At 34.3% G+C, this 16139-nt stretch overlaps 1 protein-coding gene and 1 long non-coding RNA gene across 2 annotated transcripts; both read right to left on the reverse strand.

The window, feature by feature from the left end:
• Positions 1 to 5816: 5816 nt before the first annotated feature.
• LOC145801040 (uncharacterized) lies at positions 5817 to 15092 on the reverse strand. The gene is made up of 2 exons (XR_014341865.1): positions 14752 to 15092; positions 5817 to 6131 (listed from the first exon to the last, which is right to left on the reverse strand). It is a non-coding gene; the product is annotated as an uncharacterized LOC145801040 (long non-coding RNA).
• LOC114262070 (RING-H2 finger protein ATL72) lies at positions 13422 to 14757 on the reverse strand. Its single transcript, XM_028202412.2, has one exon. It carries the CDS (start codon positions 14158 to 14160, stop codon positions 13585 to 13587), a length of 576 nt encoding a protein of 191 aa, XP_028058213.2. The 5' UTR covers positions 14161 to 14757; the 3' UTR covers positions 13422 to 13584.
• Positions 15093 to 16139: the final 1047 nt, after the last annotated feature.

A 16139-nucleotide genomic window follows, 5' to 3' on the forward strand; every position in this document is an offset into this window, starting at 1 on the left:
ATTACACCACTGTTGTATATTCACTGCCGGCAACTCACATCGCTCTGTATGAGAGGCGAATTGAGTGTGAATATATTGCAAGAATTGAGAGGGTCAAACATACTCTTTTTGAGGGATTAGAGATGTTTTTTGGACCGGTGTAATTAGATGGGTCTGGGGTATATGAGACACTATTTCTGTTCTTTTTGGGTTGATGTCTCTATGCTGGCTCATTTTGAGTTTCTAGTATAGAGCTCCCACATGCAGGTGTTCTCAGCAGTCGCACGGTGCAGTGGCTAGTATGAGATTGTTTATTTTTTTGGGAGATTGAGACAGAGATGTGGCAGTGTCATGCCAACTCATGTGCGAGTGGGAGATGTTAGTAATGGGCGCCCATGTGGCATGACCATTTGAACATAATTTGGATCTTATCCAAATAGGTTTTGAATTAAATTCAAACCTATTTAGGATAACCACTCAGGATATAGATATTATCAGTTTTAACTGATATGAATAAATAATGATAATATAATATATATCTGATATATGGTTATGGGTAACCCAAGAGAGAAACAACGTAGGTTTTGTTTCAACCCATAAACTTACTCTCTCCCAAGAAACAACGATCAAGTCATTTTGCACTGTGGTTTGTGTGGGTGATATTCACCATTGTAATATCACCCCACTGCTAGGATTGATTGATTAGATTCTGGAAGCACGTGATTTATCCATGAGGTTTTAGATCGAATCAGGTATGATCTAAACATTTTATTCCGCTGCAAGTTTTGTGAACTCTGATTTACATAAAATCATAAGAAACCAATATCAATGAAAGTGACAGAAATAACTAATCTTGTAACCAAATCCTTAGACCTACTCTCTTTGTTCCTTCTTCGCAAGTGCCTTCTTTATTATAAGATTAAAATCAGAGATATAAAACTTACTATATAAAAGATACATAGTGTAGAAGATGTTGAAATCCCCTCGATTCTGTTTAGTTTATAAATTTGGGATGGAATTATAAACATTTTACTTAATCTTTTTCATTTTCTTTTTATACACGTTTCACCTAATCTTTTTCTTTTCCCTTCTATACAGTTGGAAAATAATAGGTTTTCGGCAATTTTAATTCGAAATTAAAGTGGGACTCAATCGCCGATTGAGGTGGGTCTGAGTGATTTTGTATTCTCTTAAGTAAGAATATTATAATACAAAAATAATAAGCCAAATCCATTGAGTTGTGAATGAGAATTCTCTCATAAAGTAGGCATCAATAAAGTTCGGTTTAAATTTGAACTTAGTCTTGGTTTTGACTAGGCCTAAACTTGTACTTGTGCATGTGTTGGGTTTGGTCTTAGACTTGGACCTGGACCTAGTCTTAAGCTTTGGGCTGAGCTGTGTTGGGCTTAATTTGTGCATGTGTTTGAGATTAGGCTTGGATCGGATTGTGACTCAACACCCGTATCCATTTTGCAACCTATCTAGTTTAATTCTCAAAACTTATACATTATATACACATTATGATTTATATAACACTTTTGGAGTTTTGAACCTTTGTAACTCTAGCCCTAATGGCTAGAGTTGATGACATTTGATGACCTCATTAATGTTAGCCATCATGGCTAAGCCTCTCCACTGCTAGTATAAATAGAGGTCTTTCTCCTCCAATTTAGTTGGTTATTCTAGAGAGGTTTTGTGATGGAAAATAAGATGGTGTTTTGAGATAAAAAGTTGGAGATGGTTTTTTAAACCAAAGAAAAAAATTTCTATCTTGTTTTGTTAGCCTCTTCTTTGGTTCTTGTTAGAGGAAGTGCATTCATTGTCAAGTTCGCCGAAACTATTGAGAAAGTTCTTCTGTATTAACTAGTTTCAACGGTCGTATCCTGGGAGACAGACGTTGGTGTACCTCCAGCATCCATCGAGAGGCGGTGAATCTGTTTTAAGGAAACTGTGGTATCACGCAGGTTTCGGTTTGCTTCTTTTCTTATTATTTATTTTTTAATTTTTCAGAATTTAGTTTACCTTAACGAGTTCTAATATTTAATTATCCATGTTAATAAATTGTTCTTTTAATAATGTAATTTAATTTATTTCTGTATTTAGTTGTATCGTTTATTCTGTATTTCACCCTTTAATAAAAAATAAAAAAAATTAGTTTATCATTTTTATTTAATTTATTTTATATATTTTTCATATACTATTATGGAAAAATACCAACAATCTTAAAACAAATTTTTATAAATAGTTTTTGAAAAAATAATTTAGCTTTTATTTTAATTTATTCTAGTAACTCTTGGAATTAAAATTAATTTAATTGCCTAGAGTTATTGGATTGTTTTGAGTTGTTTATTTCTAATAATTTATTCATGCAATTTATTTTATATTAATTAGTTGTTATTGCATGACTTATTTGATTGTTAGTGTTTAAGTTGGTAGGAGTTTATAAAAATAAAAAAAAAATTATTATATAAGATTCTTACTATTTTATTTGATTTGTTGATTGTTTTCTTTTGTAGCTAACTTTCTTTACAGGTTTACCAAAACAAAAAATGATGATATATAATACCAACAAATAAAATAAATTGGAATTAATAAATTAGACTACTAATTTTTTATTTGAATAGGATTACCTTTGTATGGAATAAAGAATAATATTGGACATTCTGAATTTTAGTGAATTTAATTATTCACTTTATAGTTCAGTTCGATTTCGTATTTATTCCATATGTTGTTTTGAAAGTTTGGTAACAATTTCAATTTAATTTAATTAATTAAATTTTGAAAAAAAAAAAAACAAAGAGCTGAATTTTGAGAATGTCAAGAGATTCGGCTAGTCAAGAGGTTTTCGATGGTATAAAATATCTCTAAACAGGTTTGTTTTGGGAGAAAATTTAGTAAAATAGTTTTGATTTTTCTATATAATGGTCTTATCTCTGAGCTTGCTTTTAATTGTGTTGCATTATCACATGGTGGTATAGCTTGATATTGTAGTGATATTAACTCTTATTCATTCTATTTATTTTTGGTTATATCAATTGTGAGTTCTTTCATGTCTTGATAGATTATCAAGGAAATTACTCCAAAATATTTTTGTATTCATGGAATGATAAGTGGGAATTTAACTCTATTATTATATATATTTACTCATAGTTGCATGATTGGATTGCCAACATTATAACCATAATATTCCTTTATGTATAATTGATTTATAACCATATAACTCATGACATTCTTGTAACGGCAATGTAGCCTTTAAATTGGACATTGCGAGTCATAACTAAAATTACTTGTGGTGTAATATTCACTTTATTGGTTCATTGACTCGTCTTGTAGCCAAGTGTCTATTTGAACAATGAGCGTGAAGATTTAGTAGCAACGAAGATAGAGTTTTGTAATGTGTTTTATACAAAGATAAGCATTACAAGTGGAGAAGTATGTTCTTCGCTAAACAGACAATTCCGAATGCAACCATGAACTCCATTTCACAGATTTAGACAATTTATAATTGTAACAGTTGCATTTCCATTTCCATTTCCATTTGTAGTGTTTTTAATTTCTAATTTGTAATAGTTTCATCATAGTGAAAGGAAAGGAGGAATGAGAGAAATTATAAATCTTTGGGTTTAGAGAAAGTCTTTGTGATTAATTTTTTATTCCCGAAGTGTTTTGATTTTCTGCAATAAAAACCAAAGTTTAGCTTTGGTTAAAGAGTATTTCTGATATGTTCAGCAATGGCAACTAAGATGGATTTAATTTCAAACGTTTGTGGTTAAAGGAAGTCTTTGGGTTTCATCTTTTTATTCCCAAAGTGGTAGGAAACCAAGCTTTGAGAAAGTCTTTGGATATAATTTGATTATTTTCAAAGTGTTTTGTTTTGGATAAAGAAACCAAATTTTAGCATTAGCTAGAAATAATGAGCTCAGTTCCAGGAGTACCGGTTAACTTTTATGAGTAGTGCAATTTTGATAGCAACTTTTAATTGTTTATAAGTTTTGTAAACTTGGTTTGTTTTAACCTAATTTATCTCTTGAAAAACTTAAATCTAAATTTGTTTTTCATGGATTAGTAGTCAACATGCTCTTGAAAGTTTTGTCTAAGGTTAACTGGGTCTTAAGTGAGACTGATGTGACCCCTCCAGTCTTCTTGAAAACTTTCCTGACCATATTCAATTCTAGGTTAAGTGGTTTGGGATTTTCTAGTGTTAAGTTTAATTTCTGAAAAAACAGAATAATGAAATTCTGTAGTGATTTTTCAAAAATGGTTTCAAAAGGAGACAATAGAAAATGTTGTTCCACCTAACAACCTTAAACCTTGCGAGGTTCTTAAAGGAAGGTTAAGAGAAATCAAGTGTGATTAAAGGAAATCATAAGATTGTATGATGATATCTCTAAATTTATCAGAGGCAATTAGTATATTATCTTTGTATCAATTATAACATCTATGATTGCTATGTGACTTTGCTTGAATAGTAAAGATGAGACAACCCGTTAGGGTGGGTGAATGCATTTTTTGAATTTTTTAAATTCTAAATATATTTTTATATTGGTGGCTCCTAGTGAATACAAGACCACTGATCACAGAGATAGAAAACTAGTGGTTTCTAGGAGGTATTAGACCACTGGGTACACAATTATGAGATTGTGGTTCCTAGTAGTGAATATATTACTGATTACATGTCAAGACATGATGGTTCCTAATAGTAGAGAGGCTACTGATCATATGTTAAGGCATGATGATTCCTAGTAATGTAAGAGTCTATTGATCCTATGTTAGGACGTTGTGATTCTTAGTAGTGAAATGACTACTGATCATAGATCAAAACATTGTGATTCCTAGCAGTAGAAAGTCTACTGACCACACTGCTGAGAAGTTAGTGATTCCTAGTGATAAGACTACTGGCCATGTTATGAAGTTCCGAATAGTAGACTATTTGTAACATGCCCGGAGGTACCCGCGTGCGTTAAATAGTTCGAACTCCCGAGATCTCTTTGATCTAGTCTCACGAGTGCAATGTAAAACATAAATGAGAGTCTAAATTTGGCAACTTTCATTAAAAATCCATTTTATTGCAATTTTGTCAAAAATAGACTGCGCCATCAAATCTCAAAGTCGCCACCTAATATTTATTTTGGGAAATTAGGAAACTCATGACTCGCGCCAAGGCCACTGTTCATCGTAACCAAAGTTGTCTCGGTTCGGAACCTTAAGTATGAGAGGGAAAGGTCATTAATTGAGCACCCCCGCTCACCCGATCAAAAGATTGGCCTTTACTAACCATGATATGAATTTTAGTTTCTTTATATGTTCATGTTTTGATTATTTAGTAAATCCTAAAATTTACTATGTGAAGCATACAAGTATAGACTATGTCACCCACTTTGGAACAACTTGATTTCATGTAGTTTTAAAAGAGTTTTGAAGATGTACAACCCAAATAAATTGAGTTTACAAACATGAAAATCAACATCATTCCAAATTAAGCGACCTAACCTTCATCCATTAGCATTCACATAAGCAAATAGCCTCATGGTAGAATGCTAAACATAGTAAGAAAAACACATACAAACGGGATGCTAAAGTATAAAAACTTACATGTTTGACGTCTTGCAAACAAGCTACAAAACAAAGTTAGTAAAACATGCATGATCTTATATACAAAATCTTAATGCAATTCACTCATGAGATGCAACTAAAGATTCGACTTTTAAGATATGACATGTGAATCATCTCAAGAACATGAGGTAGCGCACATAATTACATAGGAATTGATTAAATCTACAAATGTAAAATTAGTCGAATCAAGATGCAAAAAACATGGATGCAAAGCATGAATATAATGAAAGACAAAATATGATGCATATTTATAGATAAAGAAAGCAAGTTAAAGAACGGGATAGAAAGAAGCGGGGCGAGGAATTATTACAACACTTGAAAGAATAATTACAAACCAAATTAGAGAGGGATGATGAGAATATTACATCAAAATAAAAATCTTGCAAAACAGTCAAAATAAAAATAAATAAAATAAAAGCTTCATATTCCTTGGAATCGCCGGCAGAAATTGGTCAACATTGGAAGATTACGCCATCTTGTCCGGAAGAAGCTAACCGACCGGCCAAATAGGTCGGCCGGCCAACTAGGTCGAGCAAAACCTGTCTTGTTGCGAAACCAAGAAAAGGAACAAAAAAAAATATATGTAGGTGGCTCAACTAACCACTACCGATTAGATTAAAAATAAGAAAACAAATATAAAATAAAAAAAAATGCAAAATTATAACATAAACCTAAAACAATAAAACAAATATAAGATAGAACATGCAATATTACAACAAAACTAACATGAGACTAATACAAGAAAAAAATAAATATGAGGTAGAACATGCAAGATTACAACAAAACTAATATGAAATTAAAACATGCGAATAAAAATAAATAAATAAATAATTATGAGCTAAACAAACTACAAGGATTATAACAACACGCTATGAAATATAAAGTTAGAAAATAAATATGAGATAAACAAACCACTTGGATTATAACAAAACACTATGAAATAAAAAGTAAGAAAATAAATATGAGATATAAAATATAAGAAAATGAAAGCCTAGAAATTCACCTTTCAAAGAAAGATTGAACTTCTTGATTTCCAAACTTCCTCTTGATCACCCTCAAGTGTCGGAACTGTGTTCTCAAATCCTCAACTCGAAATTATGGAGTTTATGGTATGGAAAGTGGCTAACTCTCTAGTTTTTCTCACTTTCAATCACTAAACACTCTTTCTTATGATCTAGGCAATTGATCTTTGGATATGTCAGAATTTTTGGAGTGGTTTTGGTGCATGGAAATGAGAAATTTCAGTAGCTATGGAAGGTATGGGGGTGTATATGGAAGCTAGGAGTATTTTTGGCTCAAAAACTCAATTTTCTCTCTTTTTTCACCATTTTCTCACTCTTTTCTCTTTAATTTCGTGGTCCTCCCTCTCTCTTACGATATGATCATTCTATATAGGCAATGAGGGAGAGTGAAGGTCAAAAAGAAGGTGGGAGACAAGAATGTGATAGGAGGGAAGGTGGTTGCATGGGATACTCCTTTATAGATACAAACAAAACCTCTTTTTGACAATAAGGGATGAGTGGAGATAATGGAGGATGAGTGGGTACACTTGAATGGATCAGAAAATAGGTAAATGGGGTGTCCCAACCGAACCAAAACCAAGAAAAACGGGGCTGCTGTTATTTTGGGCCGAGTCAACAAAATTTGCTATTAAGCCCAACTTCAAATGGGCATATCTCCCTCATATGGATTTGGACTTAAGTGGTTCTTGGGTCTAAATTGAAGCCCCATAATATACTTTCCAATGGTAGTGGCCTCATATTTAAATTCCAACTGTACAAAGAGATATACCTAATTTAGTGAAAGCTGTTCATTTCTCTCGGGCCAGGTCAACAAAATTTGCTCTTAAACCTAACTTCAAACGGGCATATCTCCCTCATCTGGACTTGGGCTTAGGTGGTTCTTGGGTCTAAATTGAAGCCCCAAAAGTCTACTTTCCAATGGTTATGGCCTCACATTTAAATTCCAAATGTACAAAGAGATATGCATAATTTAGTGAAGGCTGTTCATTTCTCTCTTAATGATTTGATGCTCATTCTTTTCCTAAACTAGTTTTCTTCCATCCCCTCCTATTTCCTTCAACTCCAAACCTATAAAAAAGATTTTTTTAAATATTTCTCAAGTCTAAAATAGTTTGGCCAAAAAATGTGTAAATGTTGGAATTAAAGTTTAAATTTCATCTCTCTTATTGAGGATTCTGTGAGAAACACATTCTAATTGTCATCATTGGGTAATCAAAAGAAAGCACTCAAGTCTTAAGACCGGTCAAAATAGGGTGTCTACACTATTGAACACTGGATTTGTGTTTCCTAATAGTAAGACTATTGACTTTAGAGTGACATGTTGGACCAAACTTGTTTTTGGGCCTTGAATTTGAGAAAGACCTAATTCGGTTAGTAATGGTTTGGGAATATATTTTTTGTGATATGATTTTGAGAGTTTCATAATTATTGTGACACTAGGAATTGTTTAAAGACCCTATATGAATTTTTGGAGAGGCCGAGAGCCTTCATATAAATTCTACAAATGTGAGGGTGTTATGCAAAATGTGGCAATACCTAAACCCAAGATAGTTAGGATAAGCCTTAAAATCCGTTGACTTTGTATTCAACAATTATGTACAATATAGTAGTGCATATTAATTTTTTGTGTGGACAAATCTGATATTCAGATTTACACAATAATATTATCGTGAAATTGAAGAAGCGATTTTCATGAAAAAATAGATGAACCTAGAAGATGTTAATATGCTAGGACTTTAGTGAATGAAAGCCGATGTAATAGGCTTGTTATCAAAGGATACCGACAAAGAGAAGGACTAGATTACTTTGATACGTGATCCGTAGTTATAATGAGTGTGATCGCAATTGTGCGACATCTGGAAATACATCAAGATGGATGTTTATATAGCTTTCATATATAAAGATTTAGTTGAATAAATCTTTAAGGTTTGAATACTTGAGAAGATATTCAATACTACCAAGTGCATATTGTATTCTAAGTTTGATATGAAAGATATGAGCCTTGCAGATATGATTTTGGGTATTAAGATTACTATAACATCTGGTAGTATTGTACTTTCTTAGTCTCATTATGTTAATAAAATACTTGAGAAATTTAGTAAATCAGATACAAGTGTGTCGAGAACATTGGTAGACTTATGTCTACATTTGGCCAAGACTAATAGTGAAAGTGTATTTCAACTAGTATATTATCGGGTCATTAGAAGTTTAAAGTATCTGATAAGTTGTACAAGGCCAGGTACAGCCTACTCAGGTGGTAAGCTTAGTAGATATATGAGTAATCCTAATACTACTCATTGGAAGGGCATTATGCGGGTGTTGGATTATTTACATTACACAAGGGATTATGGGTTACATAACACTTGATATCTAGTTGTACTAGAAGGGTATAAAGGCGCTTACTGGATATCTGATACAAAGACTACGAATCCATTAGTGGATATGTTTTCTCTAATTGGAGCTACAACCGTGTCTTGGAGATCTTCCAAGCAAATGTGTATCACGAAATTAATAATGGAATCGAAATTCAGTGTTTTAGATAAAGCTACTAAACTAATTGAATGGCTTTGCTGTTTTATTGAGGATATTCCATGTTGATCAAAACTTGTGCTAGCAATTTTGTATACTTTGAGACAACCAATCAAGTATTAGTAGGGCACAGAATAATACATATAATGGAAGGACTAGACATTTTTGTCGAAAACATAGTTCCATACGACGATTACTCTTGTGTGTTGTCACTATAGACTATATACAGTCTAAGGACGATATTATGGATCCGTTAACCAAAAGGTTAAATCGAGAGTTAGTAAGAAAGTTGTCAAAATGAATGAGGTTAAGGCCTTTAGTGAATGTTACCGGGATGGAAAATCCTACCTAGTTGACTGGAGATCCCAAGATCTAGGTTCAAAGGGACAACCTAATTACATGTAGCGGGTGAGTCACTGTGAAGGTAAATCCTCTTACCCATTCCTTAATATAGTGATACTCTATGGAGAGGAAGGTTAAGCTGATGCTTTTAATGACCTAAGTGCTATGAGTAGTCAATCTTGGTATAGCGAGAAACCTTATGTAGGTCACATATGTGAGTGCAAAGTGGGGCCGCTTTTTTAAGAATTGATGAGGCCAAATTCTTTAAAAATACTCTATGAACTAGGATAGTGTTCCAGGGCCAAATCGGACACACCAGTGAGAATAACAACAGTGGTTAGAGTAACTCTTGTGTGAGGTCTAGTGTTTCGGTTTACACAAGCGGCAGAACAGTTCAAGACATCACATTCACTGGTCAGCCAGTAAATCTGATAGGCTTTCACTACAAAAGGTTCAAGGCCAACAGTTACCTTTTCTGATGCAGGGTTATTCTGTGTGCTCTCTCTCACAGAGTCTTTGTTGTTAAGTATTGTCCGTTTTTCTTTATTCAGCCAATTTTATTCATGTGGGGGATTGTTAACGGGTTTTAGGCAACTTTAATTTAAAGTGAAACCTAACAGCCGGTTGAGGTGGATCTAAGTGGTTTTGTATTCTCTTAAGTGAGAATATTGCAATACAAAATTAATGAGCCAAAACCATTGAGTTGTGAATGAAAATTGTCTCATAAAGTAGGCATCAATAAAGTTGGGTTTAGATTTAGACTTGGACGTAGTTTCGGTTTGGACTAGGCCTAGACTTGTACTTGTGCATGTGTTAGGTTTGGTCTTAGGCTTGGGCTTGGACCTAGTTTTAAGCTTTGGGCTGAGCTGTGCTGGGTTTAGTTTGTGCATATGTTTGAGAATGGACTTGGATCAGGTTGTGACCCAACACCCCGTATCCATTTTGCAACCTATCTAGTTTAATTCTCAAAACTTATACATTATTACACATTATGATTTATATAATGGTTTAGGAGTTTTGAACCTTTGAAACTCTAACCCTAATGGCTAAAGTTGATGACATTTGATGATCTCATTAATGTTAGCCTTCATGGCTAAGGCTCTCCCGTAGTAGTATAAATGGAGGCCTTTCTCCTCCAATTTAGTAGGTTGTTTTAGAGAGGTTTTGTGATGGAAAATGAGATGGAGTTTTGAGACAAAAAGTTAGAGATGGTTTTTTTATACCAAAGAAAAATTTTCCTATCTTCTTTTGTTTGTCTCTTCTTTAGTTCTTGTTAGAGAAAGTGCATCTATTGTCAAGTTCGCCGAAGCTACTTAGAAGGTGCTTCTGTATTAGCTAGTTTCAACCGTCATATCCTGGGAGACAGACGCTGTCCATCGAGAGGCGGTGAATCTGTTTTAAGGAAACTGTGATATCACACAGGCTTCGATTTGCTTCTTTTCTTATTATTTGTTCTTTAATTTTTCAGAATTTAGTTTACCTCAACAAGTTTTAATATTTAGTTATCCATGTTAATAATTTGTTCTTTTAATAATGTAATCTAATTTATTTATGTATTTAGTTGTGTCGTTTATTCTGTATTTCATCCTTTAATAATAAAAAAATTTTGTTTTGTCATTTTCATTTAATTTATTTTATATATTTTTCATGTATTATTATGAAAAAATACCAACACATACACATTTCACCTAATTTTTTTCGTTTCCCTTTTAAAATCCTTCCTCAAATTCATGAATTAAAAATAGCCTTAATCTCACGTCATAATTGGTGGGGGTAAGTTTTTATTCTTATAGATTAATTTAAATTTCATTTTAGTAACTATAATTTTAATTTAAAACAATATTTAACTCTTGCAATTTGTCATTCCTTCCAAATTATTGTCAAATTTTTATACATATACCCCTCGTATGATTGACACATGTTAGAAAATTTTAAGTTTTAGAGTTTAATTTGAACGGAATGACCAAATTAAGGTTGAACTTTAAAGTATAGGGTCAACATTGTTCAAATTAAAATTATAAAGATCAAATTAAAATTTGTGTTAAAATATAAATGTGAAAAATGTGTGTATCATATAATGCGATAAGAAAAAAAATGATAAAATGAGATGATCATTCTAACATTATTATTTAAGTTAAGGAGGTAAAAGGTTTTTTTTTGTATTGAGGTCGATAAATTTTTTTAAAAAAAGTTCTTCCACTTAATTAAATAAGGATAAATTTATTTTTTTAAAAACTGGATAAAGAAAATGACATGTTCTTTTTATATTGTTGTGTAAAGATGAAACAATCCCAAAAAAAAAAATAAATAAATAAAAAAACAAACAAAACAAAACAAAACAAAAAAAACAAATGAGAGAAGAAATTAGTCATTTTAGAGACCTAAGGAAATTTCTATAATTATGCTAAATCTCAAGAGAATCCCTAATTTGAATACTGGAGCATTTTTAATTCTTAATCTTCTTTTTCGTTAATTTAAATTTGATTAAAAAATATTGAGTCTGTTTGGTAACATTTACGTTTTCAGTTTATATTTATAAAAATTTTATAAACTGATTTTTGTTTATTTTTTGTTTATTTTTATAAAAACATAAACTACAAACGCGTTTGGTAATTGACAAAATGTTTAAAAAAATTTAAAAATATAAAAAATAGTGAGAAATGGCATGTGGTGGTAAGTGGGGGTGGAAGACGGTGGTGGAAAGTGGTGACGGTGGGTGGTGGCGGGTGGGTGGTGGTGGTGGTGGCGGGTGGGTGGGTGGGTGACGGTGGCGGGTGGTGGGTGGTAGCGGGTGAGTAGTGATGGTGGTGGCGGGTGGTGGTGGCAAGTGGGTGGCGGATGGCGGGTGGTGGCGGATGGCGGGTGGTGGCGGGTGCGTGGTGGTGGCGGGTGATGGTGGCAGGTGGGTGGCAGATGCGCGGGTGGTGGTGGCGGGTAGGTGGCGGGTGGTGATGGTGGGTGGATGGGTGATGGTGGCGGGTGGCAGGTGGTAGCGAGTGGGTGGTGGTGGTAACGGTAGCGGGTGGCAGGTAGGTGGCAGATGGCGGGTGGGTGATGGTGGTGGGTGGTGATGGTAGGTGGCGAGTGGTGGGTGGTAGCGAGTGGGTAGTGGTGGTGGTGGTGGCGGGTGGGTAGGTGGCGGGTGGTGATGGTGTTGGTAGATAGGTGGGTGACGGTGGCGGGTGGTGGGTGGTAGCGAGTGGGTGGTGGTGGTGGCGGTGGCAGGTGGGTGGCGGGTGAGTGGTGGGTGGTAGTGGCGGGTGGGTGGCAGGTGGGTAGTGAGTGGTGGTGGAGGCGGCGGCGAGGGGTGGGTGGTGGTAGCGGGTGGTGGGTAGTGGTAACAGGTGGGTGGTGAGTGGTGGTGGCAGGTGGTGGTGGGGGGTGGGTGGTGGGTGGTGGTGGCGGGAGACGGTAGTGGACAATTGTGGCAGGTGGCTAGTGTTGGGTGGTAAAAAAAAAAATTGAAAACCCAAAATGGAAACACATTTTTTAAGTTTACATTTTTTGGCCAAATTTATAAACTGAGACCACTAATTTATAAATAAAAAATTTACCAAACAAGTTTTTATTTAAATTTTTAAAATTTTTGTAAATATAAACAAAAAATTGAAAACGTAAGTGTTACCAAACGGCAAAAATCATCTCTAATTCATTCATCAAATCAAGATTTTTTTTTTCAAATTGAAAATTCATCAAATCATTTATCAAGTTAAAATTTGATGAAAATTTAAAAAATAAAAGATTAAAAATATTTTTTTTCATCAGATTTAATGAAAAGATAAATTTGTTAAAAATTCATATCAAATTAAGTTTTGGAATGTCAAAAAATCAAATTAAGTGAAAAAATTTAATAAAACGTTAGAAATACTATAAATTATTCATATTTTTCGCCTCTCTTCTTCATGTAAAAAAAAAAAATGAAAAAAAAAGAGTGAATTTCTGTAAAAATAAAATAAAATGTCCATCATCTACTATGATTTGATCACATTCATTTTACGTACAAAATCCGACCCGAAATACTAACTCCCGACATTTTAAAATTTAACACCCCCCAAAAAAAAAAACACATTCAATTCAACATCAACTTCAACTTGCCTCATCATCCACACCCACTCCCAGCCCCACCACCTCGCTCAGACCCCTCCGCCGCCGGAGCTCCGGCGACCACCACTTCATCATGCGCCTCACGTGAAGCCATTGGTGGCTTCTCAAGCAGCGAGAGGCGACAGTTAGGGCACGAAGAGTGCGATCTCAACCACCTGTCTATGCACTTCACATGGAACCCGTGATTACAGTTGGGCAACACACGTACCTTCTCGCCCTCCACAAAATCTCCCAAACAGATCGGACACTCCGTCGCCGGAATCTCCATCCCCGCCGCCGCCCCGTACACCGCCACCGGAATCTGATTCAACGCCGTCTTCTTCAGCCCCGTGGCGGCGGAGAGCCTCGCCGCCTCTTGTTCCGGCGTCTCCGTCGTGAACCTCCGCCTGCAACGGAGCGCGCATCGCACGATTGAGTTTAATCCCAGGGCGCATATTAACGCGCATAGTAATCCGGCTAGTATGATTACCATGTTGGTGTCGAAATTCGCCTCGGTTATGTACGAGGCGGTTGGCGGCTTGTTGGCTGGTGCCGGTGGTGATGTGTGAAGAAGGCGGCGGTGTATATTCATCGTCGTTAGTTTCGCCAATTATCACTCTTTAGACTGTGATATCTGAATTCGAGTCTTATTTGTTGCGTGATCCAACTTTCTGTTATATGTTGTAGAGATTCGAGTGTTATCCGTTACATATATAGCTTTTCTTTCTCTATTCCTCTTTTGCTGATTGTACACCAAAAAGCTAGAAAGGGTATTGTAAGATTGTTGTTACAATTGGTGGTATAATATTTGGATGGGACTTGGTGTTTGAGAAAGTGGGAAGTAATTAACACCAAAAAAGAACAATTCAAGGCTTTTGTTCTCTCTTCTTTGAACAAAAAGATGAAAATAGTGGTTTTTGAGTTACACAAATGTTGTCAAGACTCCAACTAGAAAAAAACATAGAAAGAGCATGTTCCTTGTGTTTAGGATAAGAAAAAAGAGGAAAATTAGTATTTGAGAGAGGAAGTTACAGATTTAGGACCGTTTGTCGAACTTATTACTCCTAAAATAATTTTCAAAACTAACTTAATTGGTTCCGTCATGAATTACAAGACTCAATCTGAACGAAAACTGAACAAAAACGTTTTATTGGAATTATAACGGCAAGACTTAACAACTTACCTAAATTTTTCCTTTTGCATTAATTCAGTGTCACTGATAGCAGCGCCAGTGGTGGTGATGAGTGATTGCCTTACAAACTCTTCTTCACATTATTCACACATTAGAAGCAAGACCTTTATGGCGTGGAGGGACTGAAATGTGGCTTAATTAAGTTCCATGGGTTTTGGAAGGGCCAAAAGATATATACAATGGCTAGACAAAGAAGGGCCAAAAGATGCATACACTAGGATACAAAAAAGATAATATTATGGTAGCTCTGCCTACCTAATCACGATTAGGGTTTGCTAAATCCAAAATCTTAGTACCAAATCCAATATTAATCCTATGTGTACACTTGTCATTTCAACCAAATCCGACCATTGGACCCTATATGTTTGGTATGCCAAGTTGAGACATCATAGTGGAAATATTGGTTGCACTATTTTATTTGATATGGGTAACTTTTAACATCATGGCAAGTAGATGTTAGAGTCATATAATTGAGATAAAAATCACCATCACATCACAAAAATATATTTCTAGCTCATCCTTTTTGCCAGCATAGGCAAAATATCTTTGTCCCATACGAACAGAAATATTATTATTATTATTTAATGATGTCTTAAATTGAGTATTAATATAAATAATTTTTTTTATATGAATGATCTACTCAAAATATATTAAAAACATTTGAGATCTCTAAAGTGGACGTACAACTCTTCAACTGGATTATGTTATCTTAGGAGACATGATTTAATGTCATTCCACTTTAATTTTAACTCAAATGGTTAGAGTTTGTACTTTGCTAACGTATTTTACTAAAAAAACACAATTAAATTATTGCAAGAAAATCAAACTGAAAAACTAGACACGATTTAGACTCGAGATGATTGAAAGTAAACCCCAAACTTTGTGGCCCACTCATCTAAAAATGAAGTGGACCTTCAGATGGATGGTTTTTAATGTGCACCTTCTTTTTTATTAAGATCGTCTCTCCAATCTAACATTAAATATTTCATCAAATTTAAATTTGATGAAACAAATTCATCTTTTATTGCTCCAACCAAGTCTTAAATGTTTCATCAAATTTAGAATTTCTCAAATCTTTCATCAAATTGAAAATGAATTTGCCTTTTATCAAATCATTATTCATAGCCGTTGGAGTTACATGTCATTTTCACCATCGGACAACCAACCGGATGTACAACAGGATATCTCTCGAATGACCACTTTCTTGCAAAAATTTATAAAAAAATTACACTAATCGATCGACTAATCGAATATCTACCCGGTTGTCCACTTGGTGTTTTGATGAAAGTCCATTGGAGCGCATGTGAAACTTTCACTTAAATTTAATGGAAAAAAAAAAAAAAAAGCATTGGAAATGCTCTAATATTTGTTATATTAAT

This window comes from Camellia sinensis, chromosome 10, assembly GCF_055761805.1.
Source record: "Camellia sinensis isolate YWXY chromosome 10, ASM5576180v1, whole genome shotgun sequence".
Classification (NCBI taxonomy): Eukaryota; Viridiplantae; Streptophyta; class Magnoliopsida; order Ericales; family Theaceae; genus Camellia; species Camellia sinensis.